At 46.3% G+C, this 19337-nt stretch overlaps 1 protein-coding gene across 1 annotated transcript in view; it reads left to right on the top strand.

Moving 5' to 3' along the window:
• Positions 1 to 16963: 16963 nt before the first annotated feature.
• LOC102974751 (zinc finger protein 345) overlaps positions 16964 to 19337 on the top strand; it is a 40790-nt gene continuing 38416 nt past the window's right edge. The window contains 2 exon segments of the mRNA XM_028477739.1: positions 16964 to 17195; positions 17398 to 17472. Coding sequence (XP_028333540.1) covers positions 16964 to 17195; positions 17398 to 17472 — 307 coding nt within the window.

Genomic DNA, 19337 nt, shown 5'->3' with positions numbered 1-19337 from the left:
CCCGCGTCCCCTGCATCGGCAGGCGGACTCTCAACCACTGCGCCACCAGGGAAGCCCTTTTGCCCATATTTGAATTGGGTTTTTTTGTCTTTTTCTTTCTGAGTTCCAGGAGGGATGTGTGCCTTTTTTATTTGACTGATTCAATCCACACTCCTGTCATCCACATAGAAAGTTCCCAATTTGTCCCTCTTTTTTATTCTTCTATCTCTCTTATCGCCCCTCCACTGCCACCTCAGAAGTCCTTGAGGCTTTCTGTGTCTTTGAGGAAAGTAGGGTATATTTTTACACGTCCTGGGGAGTAGGTTTAGTTTTAGGACCACTTTGCCCAACATGGTCGCCATGAGTCACATAAGTCTGTTTAAGTTTAAATGAATTAAAATCAAATAAGTTTGAAAATTCAGTTCCTCAGTCCTGCTAGCCATATTTCAAATGGCTCAACAGCCACATGAGGCTGGTTGCTACCATGTTGGCAGCACAGACATGCAACATTTCCCTTTCGTGGAAAGTTCTAGAAGTATCCACAGGGAAATCAACCTGTCTCTTGCAGAAGTGACTGCCTTTCTTAAGATTACACAAATGTGTTATTATGCCAGACAACTGCCTTCCCACTGGGGGTGAAGAGAAGAAGAAATAAAGAAGTGGCAAGAATGAGAAAAAAATCCAACCATAATAATCATTGTCTGGCACTTTATAAGTACTCATTACATTAAAAAAAATACACACTTAATTACCATCTAATGATTATTTACTGAGTGCCAGGTGCTTTCTTGACTAGGTTATCTGACATATGTTTATTCCCAGAGACATAAAGGAGGGGCAAGAGAGAAAGACACTCCAGCCAATCCCTTTCTTTTCCAAATAGCAGAGGGATTAACTCTTTAAATTCCACACCTCTTGGTGCCAGACACCCTGGAAGGAAGTCTCTCATAAATGTTCTGTGCACTTACCCTAAAACAAGACTCGTTATCTTTCCTGCCAAACCTGCTCTAATACCTGTATTTTCTCTCTTGGTAAATGGCTTCTCCATACGTCCAGTTGTCTAGGTTAGATAACAGAGGCACCATCATCACTGCCTCTCTCCTCCTTGCACCTCCCCCACAGCTGGGCCCTCTGGCCCCCATCTCTGCCCAAGCCTTTCTCTCCATCCCCATGGCTACAGCCTCAGTTCAGGCTCTTACCCCATCCTCCTCCAGGCCTCCAGATCTCCCCTCTGGCCTGTCCCCCATGTGGTCCCAGGTCTTTCTACACCCAGAACTCATCCTCTGCTCAGTCCTCCCAGGGCTCCCCAGTGCTTCTAGGACAACCTCCCAGCCCTTCAATTTTCATCTCTGCACGAGCACTGCCCCCTTTACCCAGAATTCCCTCCCCTTCTCTCCCTGGTGAACTCCTATTCATCCTTTAACACCTAACTCAAATATCCCCTCTTCTAGGAGAAGAGACATGTGTCTGGAACTGAGAAGGAGGTTAAGTGTCCTAGAGATGCAAGGTTAAGATGTCTGGGTTAGGTGTCCTAGAGATGCAGCACCCTATAATACTGCATGCCACAGCCCCATAAAACTAACCTGTGCTTTCTTCTCTGTGTAAACCCAGTGGTTTCCTTCCCCCTTACCTTTGCCCAGTGTGCTCCCTCACCTGGAACGCCCAGCCTCTCTCGTCCACATACCTGAATGTCACCCATCTGTAGTAGTTTGCTAGGGCTGACTAGGACCAAGTTCTACAAACTGAGTGGCTTAAACAGCAGATGTATTGTCCCACAGTTCTGGAACGTAGGAGTTCAAAATCAAGGTGTAGGTTGGGTTGGTTCCTTGGGAGGGCTATGAGAATCTGTCCCAGGCCTCTCTCCTAGCTTCTTGCAGTCTCATGCATCGCTTGCCTTGTAGATGATGTTCTCCATGTCTTTACATCATCTGCCCTCTGTATGTGTCTGTGTCCAAGTTTCCCCTTTTTTTTATAAAGACATCAGTCATATTGGATTAGTGTCCACTCTAATGATCACAGCTTAACTTGAGCGTCTGCAAAGACCCTATTTCCAAATAAGATCACACTTACAGGTCCCTGGGGTCAGGACTCCAGCATCTTTGGTGGGGCGGGGACATAATTCAACCTGTCAAGGCTCAGCTGAAATCCAGATTCCTCCTTCAAGTGTTCCCTCATCGCCTAACCCTCACTACTCTATCTCCTAAATCTCCAGAGCCTTGTCCTCCAGACTCATTTCATGCAGACTTGTCTAATTATTTTTGTCTGTATTTTGTAATTGTCCTCTTAGGATGGGAGCTCACCAAGGGCAGCATTAATGCCTTAGACACCCTCTCTGTCCACGCAGTGCATTGATATAAAGGAAGTGCTTGCTCTACGTTTTCAAAATTAATGAATTAATTGATTCAACAAATATTTATTGAGCACCTACTGATGACAATCTCTGTGCTAGTCCATGGTGATGCAGGAGTGGACAAGACAAACAAAAATCCTTACCTTCATGGATTTTACATCCCAGTGGGGAGAGAATAAACAAGGTAAATAAATCATATGGTGATACACACTCCATTTGTTTTCTGGTGTGGCCATTAAAAAAAGGACCAGAGGGACTTCCCTGGTGGTCCAGTGGTTAAGACTCTGTGTTTCCACTGCAGGGAGCATGAGTTTGATCCCTGGTTGGGGAACTAAGATCTCACATGCCATGTGTGCGGCCAATAAATAAATATTAAAAAATAAATACAAGTACCACAAACTGGATGGCTTAGAACAATAGAAATTTACTGTCTCAGGACTTCACTGGTAGTCCAGTAAGACTTTGCAGGGGGCCTGGGTTCGATCCCTGGTCAGGGAACTAGATCCCTCATGCATGCTGCAACTAAGACTTCACATGCCACAACCAAGACCTGATGCAGCCAAAATAAATTAAATAAATAAATAAATTTTTTTTTTAAAAAAAAAGAAGAAATTTACTGTCTCATGGTTCTGGAGGCCAGAAGCCTGAGATCAAATTGTCAGCAGGGCCATGTTCCCTCTGAAACCTGTAGGAAAGAATTTGTCCTTGTCTCTTCCTAGCCTCTGATGGCTGTCAGCAATCTTTGGCACTCTTTGGCTTGCAGTTGCACCCCTCCAATCCCTAATTTTGTTGTCACATGGCATTATTCCTGTGCATCTCTGTCTATACATGGTGTTCTCTTTATAAGGACACTGATCACATTGGATTAGGGGTCCACCCTGCTCCAGTATGAGCTCATTTTAACTAATTACATCTGCAATGACCCTATTTCCAAATCAGGTCACATTCTGACCTACTGGAAGCTAGGACTACAACATACCCTTTTGAGGGGCACACAATTCAACCCCTCACACACACTAAGGCAAAACACAAACAGAGAAGGGGGACAGGAAGTGGTGGGGTGAGGGGCTGCTCCCTTAGACAGAGTGGTCTGGGAGGGTCACTCTGTCACTTGAGTCATAGCCTGAAGGAGAGGAGTTGACTGTGTTCTCCTATGAGTAACAAATATAAATTTCACCGCCTGCTGTTTATGACATTTCCCTTGGTATCTTGGAGGTGTTTAATTTGTTTTTTTCCTGCTCATTTCCTGGTCTGAAACTGGTGAGATTAAAAGGGAGTAGACTCATGGGGGTGTGGTTCTCGTAAGAATCTGAGAATTTTTACACTGTGTCGAATTCACTCTGTCAGCGGTTCTGAGAAGCCCCAACAACTGTGAGGCTGCGAAGCCGTCAGATCCCTATTCCACCGAGAGGTCAGGGGGCCTCTAGTGAGTCCCAGCTGCCGTATCCCAGCCAACGCCCCTGCCAGTTTTATTTACAATAATATGCACACAGAAGGGGGGCTCACTCCTTAGGTGTACAGCTCCATGAATTATCACAAAGAGAGCATGTCCAGGAAGCCAGATTAAAAAATCAGGATAGCCCTCCTGGTGGTCCTCCCCCCAGGGGTCACCTTTGTCCTCACTTCTATTGCCATAGATTAGTTCCTCCTGTTCTTTTTCTCTTTTCCTCTCTCTCTCTCTCTTTTTTCTTTCAGTTCTTCCTGTTCTTGAATTTCATATAAATGGAGTTGGACAGTCTGTACCCCTTTCATTTAACATAATGTATCAAGGTTCTATGTTGTGGATTGTTTATTCTCATTGCTGTACGGTGGGTGTTGGCAAACTACAGCCTGGGGGCCAGAGCCAGCTTGTTGACTGTTTGTATAAATAAAGTTTTATTGGAACACATTCACTCCCATTCATCTACTGTTGTCAATAGCTGCTTGCATGCCTCAATGGCTGTGCCAGAGCCCATATGGCCCAGAAAGCTGAAAATATTTACTATTTGGTCCTCAACAGAAAGAGTTTGTCAGCCCCTGCTGGATGACATTCCATTGTACGAATACAACACTGTCTATTTATTCATCCAACTGTGAATGGGTATTTGTGTAATTTCCAGTTGGGGATATTACAATAAGGCTGCTAAGAACATGCTAGAACAAGAGTTGTCAAACTTTTTCTGATCTTTTTCTAATTAGATCAGTGATTCTCCACAGGGAGCAATTGTGTCACTCAGGAGACACTTGACAATGTCTGAAGATCATTTTGTTTGTTGCTAAGGTCTGAATGTGTGTGTACCTCCAAAATTCATATGTTGAAATCCTAATCCCCAAGGAATGGTATCTGGAGGTGGGACTTTGGGGCGATGATTAAGTCATGACGATGGAGCCTTCACAATCGGGATTAGTGCCCTTCTAAATGGGACCCCAAGAACCCGCTTACCCTTACAACCATGTTTGGATACAATGAGAAGTCTGTGACCCTCACCCAACCGTGCTGATACTCTGTTTGTTTGTTTGTGGTACGCGGGCCTCTCACTGTTGTGGCCTCTCCCGTTGCAGAGCACAGGCTCTGGACGCGCAGGCTCAGCGGCCATGGCTCACGGGCCCAGCTGCTCCGCGGCATGTGGGATCTTCCCGGACCGGGGCACGAACCCATGTCCCCTGCATCGTCAGGCGGACTCTCAACCACTGTGCCACCAGGGAAGCCCCGTATTGATACTCTGATCTTCAACTTTAAGCCTCCAGAACTGTGATAAATAAATATCTGTTGTTTATAAGCTACCTGTCTATGGTATTTTGTTATAGCAGCCCGAACAGACTAAGACAATTGTCATGACTGGTAAGGAGTGCTGCTGGGTAGAGCCCAGGGATGCTGCTACATCCTACAATGCACAGGGCTGCCCCACAACGAAGAATCATTGGCCCCAATGTCAGTAGTGCAGAGGCTGAGAAACCCCACCCCAGAACCGTACTCTGGAAGTGCGATCCATGGACCGGCCACATAGCAAATCTGAGAAGCTTGTTAGAAATCTAGACTCTCCAGCCCCATCCCAGACCTTGTAAATCAGGATCTGCCTTTGAACAACCTCCCCTCAGAGGAGTTATATGTTCATTAAAGTTTGAGACCCAGCCTACATAAAGAAGTAGCCAGGGCTTGCATAGATAACAATGTACGGATAACAATCAACATGAAAGCAACAGCTCTAAACCCAGCCTGACATGGGGATATATATGAAGTCAAAAACCAGGAGATACTTTGCTGTCAGACGTGGGATTTTTTTCCAAAATGGCGGTCAACTCTTCTGATATTCCCAGTACAATAGAGCAAAATCTCTCAATTTACACGCCAGCCACACCCCTGGAACAGTTGGTGTAACTCAAACTGAGCAAGAAGTATTTTGTGTTTATGGGCAAAACAGAGTTAAGTTCCAGGGTCAGATCATTATAAACAGGTTTTCCATCTACCCAAATTCTCTTCCCCTTGGCTACCAGGACCCAAGAAGCTGATGTTTCCTGACTGAAGCCACACAGCCAGGATTCTAACCCTCCCTTCCTATCTTCAAAAGACAAGCACATGTCCTGGTTACTCCATTCCTGCATTTACTCATTCTTTCATGCATTCATTCATCATTCATCCAATAAATATATATACTGGGTATCTATTGTGTACCAGGCGCTGGGGATACAGCACTGAACAAAACAGAAGTCCCTGTGATCCCAGGTGGCCTCAGCCTGCAGCGGCTTGAAGCAGGATTTCGGTTCCCCAGCCAGAGATTGAAGTCAAGCCATGGCAGTGAGAATGCTGAATCCTAGCCACTAGACCACCAGGGATCAGTGGCCAGTGACAAGGTCCTGGCCCATCAGCTTTGTAGAAATGAATTCCCACAAAGAGACGGAAAGTAGTGAAACAAGTAAATTGTTTATTAGGAGGAAAAAGGGTACGCGTGAATAGACTCAAATGGGTGGGCTCAGAGAGGGAGTCGCGCCCTCATGGTAGTTTGAATCACTTATATGGGGCAATTCTTCTGGGTTTCCTTGGTCAATCATCTTGCTTTGCCTGGCTCTGAGTCCGTCTTTTGTATATCTCAGGGTCCTCCGCTGCGTGCGCACACATCTCTTAGCCAAGGTGGATTCTAGCAAAGAGGCCTATGGGCGGGTTGACATCACCTATTATGGGAAGGCGCCCCCTCCCTTTTTGACCTCCGAGGAGGCTTTCTCTGCATGTGTAGTTGGGAAGGTCTCCTTGACCTTGAGAATGAGAAATATGTGGTCTCTTTATCTCTTATCTGGGCAGGACTCAGCTCCTCCTCTCCTGCTATTGTCTTCATCTTGGAGTATCTGTCCACAGGGCACAGACTCCAGCGGCTCAGCCTGCAGCCCGTCTATCTCCTGCCTCACCTGCATGGTGCACCTTTCCTTATCTTGCCCCTGCCTTTGCCTAGAGCTGCAGCGTCCGGAAGATACAGAATGCAAGCCCCATCTAGGATTTCAAATTTTCTAGCAGCCACACTAAAAAATAAGTAAAAGGAAACAAGTGCCATTCATTTCAATAATATATTTTATTTAACCAGATAGATCCAAAGCATTCCCATTACAACATGTGATCAGTATAACCAATTATAACGAGATATTTGACACATTTTTTCACGCTAAGTCTTCAAAATCTGGCGTGTTCCTTACACTCACAATCCACCTCAACTCGGACCAGCTGCGTTTCAAGTGCTCAAGAGTGACAGGTAGCAGGGCTTCCCTGGTGGCGCAGTGGTTAAGAATCCGCCCGCCAATGCAGGGGACGCGGGTTCGAGCCCTGGTCTGGGAAGATCCCACATGCTGCGCAGCAACGAAGCCCCAGTGCCACAACTATTGAGCCTGCGCTCTAGAGCCCGCGAGCCACAAGTACTGAAGCCCTCGAGACACAACTACTGAAGCCCGCGCGCCTAGAGCCTGTGCTCCACAACAAGAGAAGCCACTGCAATGAGAAGCCCGCTCACCGCAATGAAGAGCAGCCCCCGCTCGCTGCAACTAGAGAAAGCCTGCGCGCAGCAACGAAGACCCAACACAGCCAAAAGTAAACAAATAAAAAATAATAAATTAAAAAAAAAAAGAGGAGTGAGAGGTAGTAACTGGCTGCCACATTGGACAATGCAGATTAAAAGTGGAGTCCTTTTAGGTCTGGACTGAGCTTCCACTCTCTTGGCTGGATTTCCTTCTCTCGGCCAAGGTTATTATCATTCTTTCTCTCCAAATCCGTCTCCTTCTCTCCCCTCACACCATCCCCAACCCATACTTCCTTTGCCAAAGGGCTTACATTTATCCCTTCCTCTCTGAGTCCGTGGCTGTCAGGATGCATCCTTGTTATTTTTGTCATTCATACATTTGCTCATTCATTCACTCATCCAACAAATATTTATTGAGCACCTACTGTGTACCAGGTGCTGGTCTAGATGCTGGGGATACAGCAGGCAGGAAGTTCTTGTCCTCTTAGAGCTTCCTTCTTATGTAAAATCCCCTCCCTGCCGAGGGCTTCCATGGAAAAATGCATGATGCTCTGAGAATACATGACAGAGGGATCTGACCTTGTTGGGACCATCCAGAGTGCTTCCCTGAGGAGATGTCCTTATTGAGCTTTGACATGAAGAGTGAGTAGGAGTTATTAGGTAGAATGGGAGGGGAAGGTGGTCCAGGAAGAAGGAACAGCATAGGCAACGGTCCTGTAACGGGAAGATACAGGGTTCACGCAGAAAACAGAAAGGTCAGTGCAGCTGGAGAGAAGCAAGCAGGATGGGGTGTGAGGTGAGGCTGGAGATGTGGGCGCGGCTTAGCGGTGAGGAGTGTGGACTAGAGCCTCCAGACACTTTAAGCAGAGAGGACAGGATGGGATTTTGTATCAGAAGGGTCCCTACAACAAAGAAAGGAGAATGCACTGGGGGGTTGGGTAGGGAGAGCAGATAGGGAGCCGTTGGTCACTCTGGAGTGACCGAGATGACGTCATTCATTCATTTGCTCACAACAAGACCTCTCCTCTAAACCCCAGACTCACTTACGCACCTGTCCACCTGACATTTCCCCATGGGTGTCAAACAGACATTTCATCCTTGTCCCGAACCGAACTCCTAACCTCTCCCACTCTGTCTTCGTTCCCTGTTGCTGCTGTAATCAATTCTCCCACATTTAGTGGCTTCAAACAACACAAATTTATTTTCTTCCAGTTCTGGAGGCCAGAAGTCTGTCATCAGTCTCACTGGGCTAAAATCAAGGTGTCGACAGGGCTTGTTGGCTGGTTCCTCTGGAGGCTCTGAGGAGAGAATCTGTCTCCTGGCCTTTTCCCAGCTTCTAGAGGCTGCCTGCATACCTTGGCTCATGGCCCATTGCAACCTCTGTTTCCATGGTTACATCTCATACTACTGCCTTTGGTCCTCCTGTGTCCCTCTTTTTTTTTTTTTTTTTTTAAGAAGATGTTGGGGGTAGGAGTTTATTAATTAATTTATTTTTTTTTGCCGGGTTGGGTCTTCGTTTCTGTGCGAGGGCTTTCTCTACTTGTGGCGAGCGGGGGCCACTCTTCATCGTGGTGCGCGGGCCTCTCACTATCGCGGCCTCTCTTGTTGCGGAGCACAGGCTTCAGACACGCAGGCTCAGTAGTTTTGGCTCACGGGCCTAGTTGCTCCGCGGCATGAGGGATCCTCCCAGACCAGGGCTCGAACCCGTGTCCCCTGCATTAGCAGGCAGATTCTCAACCACTGCGCCACCAGGGAAGCCCCTGTGTCCCTCTTATAAGAACGCTTGTGATGATACTGGGCCCATTCAGGTCACCCAGAATCATCTTCCCGCCTCAAGATCCTTCATATAATCACCACTGCAAAGTCCCTTTTACCATGTAAAGTCACATACTCACAGATTCTGGGGATTAGGCCCTGGCCATCTATGGGGGGGCGTGTCATTATTCAGCCTACCCCACCATCCTTAGACCTGCTCCTCTCTGTCTCCCTGTCTCAGGGGCAGGAAGGTCCATCCTTCCAGGCCAAAACCTCTGGAGTCATCCTGGATTCCTCACTTTTGCTCACATCTCATAACCAACTTATCAATAGATTCTGTAGCCTGTACCTTCAAAAATATGTTCCAGTTTCCACCACTCCCCATTACCCATCTGCCACCACCCTGGTCCAGCCCATGATCACCTCCTGATTTATCTATTGCCTCCTTGCTGGGCTCTCCGCTTCCATCCACAGCCTATTCCCCACCTGGCAGCCGGAAGAATCCTGTTAAAACCTCAGACAGGGCTTCCCTGGTGGCGCAGTGGTTGAGAGTCCACCTGCCGATGTAGGGGACACGGGTTCGTGCCCCGGTCCGGGAGGATCCCGCATGCCGCAGAGCGGCTGGGCCCGTGAGCCGTGGCCGCTGAGCCTGCGCGTCCGGAGCCTGTGCTTCGCAACGGGAGAGGCCACAGCAGTGAGAGGCCCGCGTACCGCAAAAAAAAAAAAAAAAAAAAAAGAATTCCTGTAGTTGCTACCCAGTCAAGAAACAGTCCCACCAGCCCCTCCGTCACAGCCCCACCCTCCTCACTTCTCCATCCCTTGCCCGATTTTCTCATCTGTTTATCATCCAAGCAATCTGCCCGACCCTGTTATTTGCTTTGGCCTGTTTTGAGCTTTCTGTCAGTGGAATCGTAGATCACGTCTTCTTTTGCGTGTGACTTCTTGGGCTTAACATCATGTGTAAGACATGCATTGGAGCCAGTGTGCGTGTCTGGAGATCATGCATCCCAGTGCTGCTCGAAAATCGTCAGATGAATGTGCCTGTGGGTTTGTCTGTTTGTTTGTTTGTTTGTTTTAATGATTCAAGGATTAAGTCATACGACCAAAACAGACCGCTCCTGATTGTTCATGGCATTAGCAAAAGCTCAGTGTAAAAACACCCCACATTCCTGCAACTGTCAATTTAAAAAATTGTGTTCTAACGGTTGCAAGGTCCAACCGTGTATTCTTGCTACTGGATAAGTGGTACGGAGCTCTGTTAGCAGCAGAAGGGGGTTGACCTCACAGACCCAGATGAATATCATTAGACAGACTGAAGACAGGAAAGGAAGCATGTGTCCACGTGGGTCTTGTGAAGAGGAGGGTCAGTAACAGTCCCAGTACAGAGCTGGTGATCTGGTAAGACAGTGATGTTAACAAGGTTCATGGTTTAAGTACGGTATCTAAAATATTTGATAAAGACAATGTCAATGAAAAAATAATAATAAAACTAAAAATTTTCAATTAAAAAAATTTAAAAAAAAATTTTTTTAAACCGTAAAGCTGCAACACTTGATTTTTACACCTAGTTAACTAGAAAACAAAGGGAAGCACTTATTAGTTTTAAATGAAAAAAACAAACATGAAAACAGGAATGCACTTTAATCTATCAATAAAAAAAAAACACAGTGGGTTTATCTAGTGAGTCTCCTGTTGACGGACATTTGGGTGGTTTCCGGCTTGGGATCCTCACAAAGAGTGGGGACTGTGGGCGTTCGTGTCCCCTGGCGGCGGCGTGCACCCATTTCTCACCGGTACACACAGGGGACAAGCGGACGGCCAGCTCTTGTAGATCCTGCCAGTTTTCCAAAGAGCTTGTCCCAATTTCTCCTCCCACGGCAGCGCTAGGGAACAGGCCACTGTTTCTGCAGCCACGCGCTGTGGACTGGGGAGGGGGCTGGGCACGGACAGTGGATGGTGGGAAACAGCCCCCCTCCCCCACCCCCACCCCAGGCGCTGGCACCGCCTCTTCTAATTCCACCTCCTCCTCCACCGGGCTCAAAGCCAAATGCCTCCAACCGTTTCCCCGGCATTCTTTTCTGCCTGCCTCACGCCAACGCCAAACAGGGCCATTAGTGTTGCCCAGCGGGGCTCATGGTCAGGACCCCATCCTGGTTGCCCGGTCTGACTCCTGCTTCTGTCTCTACCTGCGCGACCCCGCGCAAGTGGCTTGACCCTGCTAAGCCTCAGTTTCCACATCTGTCAAATGGTGATTTTTTAAAAAACAGAGGCATGCCCATTAAATGTGCTAAGTCATGCCTTCATTTGGGCAATACACTATTTTATGTCAATTACTTTACAAGGTTCATGGAGCACAGCAAAACCTCTGAAAATATCTGAGCAGCGGGCACCACGTTTTACAATCACAATGTGCGCATAAAGCATAAAGTCTTTTCTTTATAATACAGAGTTGTGTTCTAGAGCCTGGACCCTGGAACCGGACTGCCCAGGTTCAAAGCCCAGCCCTCCCACTAACTAGTTGTGCCACCTTAGGATAGTTACTTAACCTCTCTGATCCAGTTTCCTATTTATCAATGGGAGTCAAAACAGTACCTGTCTCACTGAGCCGTGAGATTAAATGAGTTGATACATGTAAAGCACTTAGGACTGTGCCTGACACTTAGTAAGGTCTCAATAAATGTAAGGTATTGTTCTATGACCTCCTGTGGTTGTCATGAGAATGATTTGAATTAACATATATGAGTAGCTAGGAAGATGTGTAGTACTTAATGCATGCTCAAGGGGAGATCAGATTTTGGTGGCAACCAGCAGTCTCTACCCCATTTCCTTTGTGCCCCTGAGCCTACAGGACATTTATGGAGCCTTCCGATGGCCAAAAGCACACACCACCATTCCGCCATTCAGCTGCCAGCGGTCGTTTTAGAATATATCCACAAATTCTTTGACCCTCGTCCCTTCAAAAGGTGGAGACTGATTGCCCTTCCTTTGAATGTGAGCCAGACTCAGTGGCTCGCTTCTAACAGAATATACTAGAAGTAATGGTGTGTGACTTCAGAGGCTAGGTCACAAAAGACATGACTACTTCCTCCTGACTTGCTCTTGGAATGTTCACTCTGGGGGAAGCCAGATACTACTATACTGTGGACCTTTGAGAAGCCTGTGGGGAGGCCCACATAGCAAGGACACGAGGCTTTCTGCCAAGAGCCAAGGCCAGCTTGCCAGTGAGCCATCTTTGAAGCAGATTCTCCAGCCTCAGTCTTGCCTTCTGATGGATGACTGCAGCCTAAGCTGACATCATGAGACACTGAGCCAGAACAGTCCAACTAAGCCACTTCCTAATTCCTGACGCACAGAAACTGTGAGATAACAAATGCTTATTGTTGTTTTTAGGCAGTGGTTTTTTTGGGGAGGGGACAGTACTTTGTTACAGCAGTAGGTGACTATTACACTACCCCACCCTGATGGCATGAGGGAACTTCTCTGACAGGTTTGTCTTCTTTCTGAGCAAGCCCCAGACTTTCAGGATGAGTTTTCTCAGCTCTCAGGTCCCTAAGTTTAAAGAGGGTTTTGAGCTGGTCATTCAAGCTGCTCACAAATATTCCAACTCTCAATCCTTCTGGGCCCATAGAAGATCATTCTTCCTCACTCTTGTGAAGTGTGATGTGGCCTCGTGACTCAATTTGGCCAACAAGCAGGTGTCATTTGAGGGTGGAAGCATTTAAGAACAACTGTGGGTTCTCCTCTTTTTTCCCCCGCCCCAGAGTTCTGACCAGCCAACTGTAATGACACAGCAAAAAAATAAGTTTGTTGTTTTAAGCCACTGAGATATTTGTGCTATTTGTTACAGCAGCATAACCCAGCCCACACTGACTAATACAGCATGGATCTTTCATGTGTCTCACCTCTGCCAGACTCAGAAGGCCCCACATTCACATCCAAATTTTTTATTTTCTCTCTTTCTCACATCTCTCTCCCCTCCAGCTCAGAGGGCCTCCCTTTTCCCTTACATTTCTAACAACCTCAGGTGCAGAAGATTAAGTAAATAATCTTCAGTTCATAAAATGTATAAAAAATAACCAGCAGTTAATAGCACTTGCTATGTCCTATGTAAACTCTTTATACATTTTATGTTATTTCATTCTTGTCGGGACAACCCCGTAAGGTAATGTCAGGACTCCTGTTATCCCATTTTATGGATGAGGCAGCTGAGGCACAGAGAAATTACCTAATTTCACTGACGGCCCCCAGTAATTAAGAGGCAGAGCTTAATTTTAATTAATTAATTAAAGTGGGCAGTCTGACCCCAGAGGCACACTTAACCACCTGGTTCACACAAAAGCCAGTGTTAGTTTTATTTATTTCTTATTCATTTACTCCATTTTGCCCTCACCACCTGCTTCCTTTTCCTTCCCAGCCAGAATCACTATTTTATCATGTTTATTGTGGTTCTCTCGTTTGTAGGTGCTCTTACACATTGTGTATTTTTGTTTGGGACATATGAATTTTACATTTATATCAACAGTATTGGGTTGTTTCTTACTATTTTCACTCAGATGCATTCTTGCTGTGTGCACTGCCTGGTCTGTTGCTTCGCACCCACAGACTCCTCCGTCTTGGACCCCTACCCTCCCCCGCACCTCCTCCTCCCCAGTGATGGACACCAGCTTGCCTTTCACCCTCTCCCCCCGCCCCCACTATAAACAGCACTGGGATGAACATCTTTGCCCCTGATGGGCGAGAGTCTTCTTCAGCCTCTTCACCAAAGACAGTGGAATTGCCAGGTTGTGAAATCCGCAGGTAATCAAGTTAACGAAGTTTTACCAAATGGCCCTTTAGCGTGGCTACATCATCAGAGAAACAAAACCGGTTCTGCTTCCAGATTCTTCCTGCCTCCCACCTGGACCTGAGGCTTTGGGGCTTAGAAGCGGAGGAATTTGCAGCCTTTGTTTCCCCACATTTATTTTCGGTCCCATTCTGACAACTCCTTACCTTAGGGCATATAGCCCCTTGGCTCACTGCCTGCCTGCGGCATGGTAATGGGGGAAGGGGAAAGGACGGGCAAGTTCACATCTCGGTTCGTAGCTCAAAGTATGGTCTGCAGCGCATTAGCTATTATTATAAGTGGCTAATTCTGGGAAAGGTAGGCGAGGGCAGCAGGAAGCCAAGAGTGAGATTTCTCAGGTGGGAAAAAGAGAATTTCACTGTGGTGTGAGCACCCCCTTGTGGTCTAATCTCCCCATTACAACTTGTGAGATTCTCCCCATTAACCCCAGTTACTTTAATCACACCTAATTCAATTCAAATGATACCTATTAGGCACCATCTATGTGCTAAACCAGCGATGTCCAATTTAAATATAATTCGAGCCCCACATGTGATTTCAAACTTTCTGCTAGCCAAATTAAAGAGGTAAAAAGAAACAGGTGACACTAATTATAATATTTTCTTTAACTCAATAGGCCCAAAAAACTATCACTTCAACCAATATAAAAATTATTGAGATTTTTTACCTTTTATTGTACTAAGCCTTCAAAATGTTCTCAGGACAGCTCAGGTCAATGCGGACACTAATTTTTTCACTAAAAACATTTGATCTCTATTTAGATTTCATAACATTTACAGTAGAAGAGGTAGGTTCCCATACTTAAGTTGTTCCAAACATGTTTAAAGGGTTCCCAATAACTGAATTGAGGCTCCATTTTTTAACATCTAAGTTTAAATCTATTAAAAATTCTCTCCTAGGGGTTGGGGACATACTGGTGAACAAGATACATGTGGTTCCTCGCCTCAAGGGGTTTATTGGATGATATAGGAGAAAGACAAAGAAAGAATTATAAATTGTAATTAAAGCTACGACAGAAACTAACAGGATACTTAGAGTTAATGGCAAACCATGACTCCTCAGCTGAAAATGGCTTTTACATCTCTAAAGGGTTGAAAAAAGTCAAAAGACTATTTTGTGACACGTGAAAATTATATGCAATTCGAATTTCAGTGTCTATAAATAAAGTTTTATTGGAACACAGCTGCATCTATTCATTTCCATATTGTCGGTGGTGCTTTCCTGTTACAGTAGCAAGAGAACTATGGACAACAAAGCCAAAAATATTTACAACCTGGCTCCTTACGGAAAGTGTTTGCTGATCCCTAAAATAGAGAATAAAGAGGCAGGCATGCTTTACAGGGAGGGGGTAATCTGGGAGGACTTCTCAGAGGAGGTGATACTGAAGCAAAGAAGAGTCAGGAGGCATTTACGAAAGTCTGAATATGGTTGAACCGATCAAGCCAATGTTAAATATCCTGAATGTGAATTTAACTACTCTAGGTACTCTCAATACCTCATATAAGTGGAATCGTACAGTATTTACCTTTTGTGACTGGCTTTATTCCACTTAGCATAATGACCTCAAGGCTCATCCATGTTTCACATATGTCAGAATTTCCTTCCTTTTTAAGACTGAATAATATCCCATTGCATGTATATACCACATTTTGTTTACCAATTTGTTAGCTGTTAGGTTGCTTCCACATTTCAGTTTTTGTGAATAATGCTGCTATGAACATGGGTGTGCAAAGATCTCTTCCAGTCCCTGCTTTCAGTTCTTTTGGATGTATATCCAGAAGTGGAATTGCTTCATCATATAGTAATTCTACTTTTAATTATTTGAGGAATGTCCATATTGTTTTCTATAGCGGCGGTACCATTTTACATTTCCACCAACAGTGCACAAGGGTTCCAATTTCTCCACATCTTTGCCAACACATTATTTTCTGTTTTTTAGAAAGTAGCCATCTTCATGGGTGTGAGGTGGTAGCTCATTGTGGTTTTGACTTGCATTCCCCTAATGCTCAGTGATGTTGAACATTTTTTCATGTACTTATTAGCCATTCTTATATCTTCTTTGGAGAAATATCTACTCAAATCCTTTGCCCATTTTTAATCGAAATTAACAATCTCTATATAATATATACATAAAGAGAGAGAGAGAGAGAGAGAGATACAGTGGATGCAAGTGTTAATAAGGCATATTCAAGTGTTTATTGTACTGTTCCTGCAGCTTTTCTCTAGGTTTGAAGATTTTTCAAAAAAAAAAAAAAAATCCAGGGAAAAAACAGGGTGCGTTTTCCTCCTCTGTGGATTCATTGAATTCAATAAATATTTATTGAGCACCTAGGACATGTCAGGCATTGGACAAGGGCAGGGAACACAAACCCTGACCTCCGGGCACTAGTGTACCGGGAGCTCATGATATATCACATGGTTTATTTACTACCCAGCACTTAATGCGGTTTGTCACCATCTTATTTACTAATCTGTTTACTAGATTTTACATTTCTCTCCCGTGCACATCCTTCCACTCCTGCTAGAAGGAACCCCATGAGCAGGAACTGTGTCCATCTTATTCAGTCTATTTCCAGCGCTCCACTGGAGATAGTGGGTGCTCCATTGACAGTTCTTGAACTGTAAACTCCACGTGAGCAGAGACTGTGTCTGTTTGCCTCAGTGCTCCATCAGGCACCTAGGACAGGGCCCGGTACTCAGTAGGTGTTCAATAAATATTTGTTGAATTAAAGAATGTAAGTTCTGAAAAGAGCAGGGATCTCCTGTTTTTCTCAGCTCTAACCCTAGCTCCTGGAGCAGACCTGGCACATAGTAGGTGCTCAATACACATAAGTTTAAAGAATGAATGTAAGATCCAAGAAGGCAGGGCAGACCTCTGGTTTTTGAGATTCTCTCCTTAGCTCCCAGCTCCACGCCTGGCACAAAGTAGGTGCTCAGCGAACACGCGCCTGCGCACTCACGCACTCACGGAGGGTTTCTCCCCGGGCCACCCTGACTCCGCCCCTGACTGGGGGGCGGGGCCGACCGGGTTCTCTGTGAAGTCACAATGGCCGTGGCATGCCTCTGGCCTTGGCCCTTCTGCTGCTCTTGGACCTGAGCGCCCGACGAGGCTGGGGCTGCCTGCAGTGTGACCACTCGGTGCGGGAGGCCCTGAGCCAGCTGCGCGTCGCCCTCATCCCCGACCGCTTCCATCAAGCGCAGCTGCAGGCGCGCGCTCAGGCCCTGCTGCTGGGCATGGAGGGGCCTTTCTTCCGGGACTACGCGCTGAACGCCTTTGTGGGGAGAGTGGGTGAGTGCTGGGGAGGGGGGGTGCCTAGCACGGTGGAGAAAGGGACCAGTGGGGCAGCCCGAGGCTGGGCCGGGAGACCGACCCTTCCTTTGGGGACCACGCCCCCAAGAGGGGGAGGGCGGGGCCAATCTCGGAGGGAGCTGGAGGGGATCACTTGGCTCTCGCAGGGACCCACTGGAATTTCCTCCCCTCTCGCCCCCAGGGATACAGCACCTGGACCTTGTGGCCTCCTTTATCAAGAATTAAACAAACAACTTAATGGTTAATTCTCTTAGAGGTAGGAGCTAAGAGGGAAAGCCTTTTTCCAGCCCCCTTTCCCTTCCTCCCTTTCCACCGGTTCACCACGCCTTCTCTTGATGTAAAAATAAAAGCAAACACGCTGTACAGCCTTTACTGTGTGTCAGAGTTCTAGAAAAGTCTAGGACAGGTCATCAAGGTGGGCGGTATTGTGATCTGCCCTTTACAGAGGGGGAGGCTGAGGCTCAGAGAGGTTAGGCGACATGCCCAAAGTCACACAGCTAGGAATAACAGAGCTGAGGATTTGAACCTGGGACATCCAGCTTAGACCATTATATTCCTAACCATCACCCCATGAGGTGTCTCCTGGTTTTGTATTCAGCGGCTTCTGGGACGCCACTCTCAGGGTTGGTCCTTGGAAATCACTGTGGTCGTTAAGACAGTTCCGACGGGAGGGCAGTAGAGGGCCCTGTGGACTAGGGTGGGAGGACCGATCTAAGCCCCAGGAACCTCACCCCACTTTGAGGGATGGAGCAGGGAGAAGGGCACCACGGAAGAGCCCACCACTTTTTTTTTTAAGATATGAAACGTTTGTGTGTGTGTGGTCTGTATAAAGCGAGCCCTGAAAGAGGAATGGGGGTGGGGGGGTGGGGAGGTGGGTAGATTGCCAGAATACTGATGTCGGTTGTCCTAGGATAAGGGAACAGGAGGTGATGTATGCTTTTCTTGCTTATGCTTGTCAAATTGCTGTGGATTTCAACTTCCTTTTCTTTTTCCCTCCCTCCCCTTTTTAATAACGAATATGCAGTAGTCATAGAATCAGGAGGAAATAACAATCATTTTAATTACATTAAAAAATTAAATTTTATCTCAATTTTTAGAATTGCCCTACCAATTAGTGAATATGAAACTTTAAAAAACAATGCATACTAAGGAGTGCAGGGCTTTTGCGGGGGCAGGGAGAGGTAATGAATATTCTAAAATTGTGGTGATGGTTACATAACTCTGGGAATAATCTAAAAGCCATTAAATTGTGTACTTTAAATGGGTGAATTGTATAGTATATGAGTTATGTCTCAGTAAAGCTGTCCAAAAAAAAAATCCAAATGTGTATAGTCCCCTTTGACCAGGCCCCTTCCTAGGAACTTTAAACACTGGAAGTTCTGTTCTCAGCTGGCGGACAGGGAGGGAGTTTGGGTTCTCATTCCAGACCTTTGAGAGAGGTGTAGAAATTACAGTGGAGGTCCTGAGGGTAGGCTGCCCTGGAATCAAAGCCTGGCTAAACTTCAGCAAGCTATTTAACATCTTTGTGCCTCGGTTTCCTCATCTGTAAAATGGGAATAATAGCACTCACCCCATAGTCACTGAGAACCATAAAGAGGTTTGTGAAGGTGCATTTAGCACACAGTAAGTGCTCAATAAATGTTCGTTATTAAGATGATTATGCTGCATCTTGCATCTCTGTCTAGAGCAGGGATTGGCAAAATATAGACTGGGGGCCAAATCTGCAAATAAAGTTTTATTGGAACAGAGCCACACCCATTCATGTATGTACTATGTTGCTTTTGCTCTCCAAGGCAGAGCTGAGTGGGGACAATGACCATATGGCCCTCAAAGCTGAAAATATTGACTGTCTGGACCTTCACAGAAAAAGCTGAGAGCTGGACGTCTCAACTCAGGCTGCAGGTTGGAATCCCCTGGGGAACTTTTAAGACAATCCAGGAGCCCAGGCAGCAGCCCATGCCAATTAAATCAGAATATCAGGGGGCGGGGCCTGAACAGTAATTTTTTAACTCTCACCTTTTTTTTTTTTTTTTTTTTTTTTGCAGTACGCGGGCCTCTCACCGCTGTGGCCTCTCCCGTTGCGGAGCACAGGCTCCGGACGCGCAGGCTCAGCGGCCATGG

This window comes from Physeter macrocephalus, chromosome 17 (genome assembly GCF_002837175.3).
Source record: "Physeter macrocephalus isolate SW-GA chromosome 17, ASM283717v5, whole genome shotgun sequence".
NCBI lineage: Eukaryota > Metazoa > Chordata > Mammalia > Artiodactyla > Physeteridae > Physeter > Physeter macrocephalus.
Note: the sequence above shows the minus strand (reverse complement) of the source record. Positions and strands in the feature narration are given on the sequence as shown.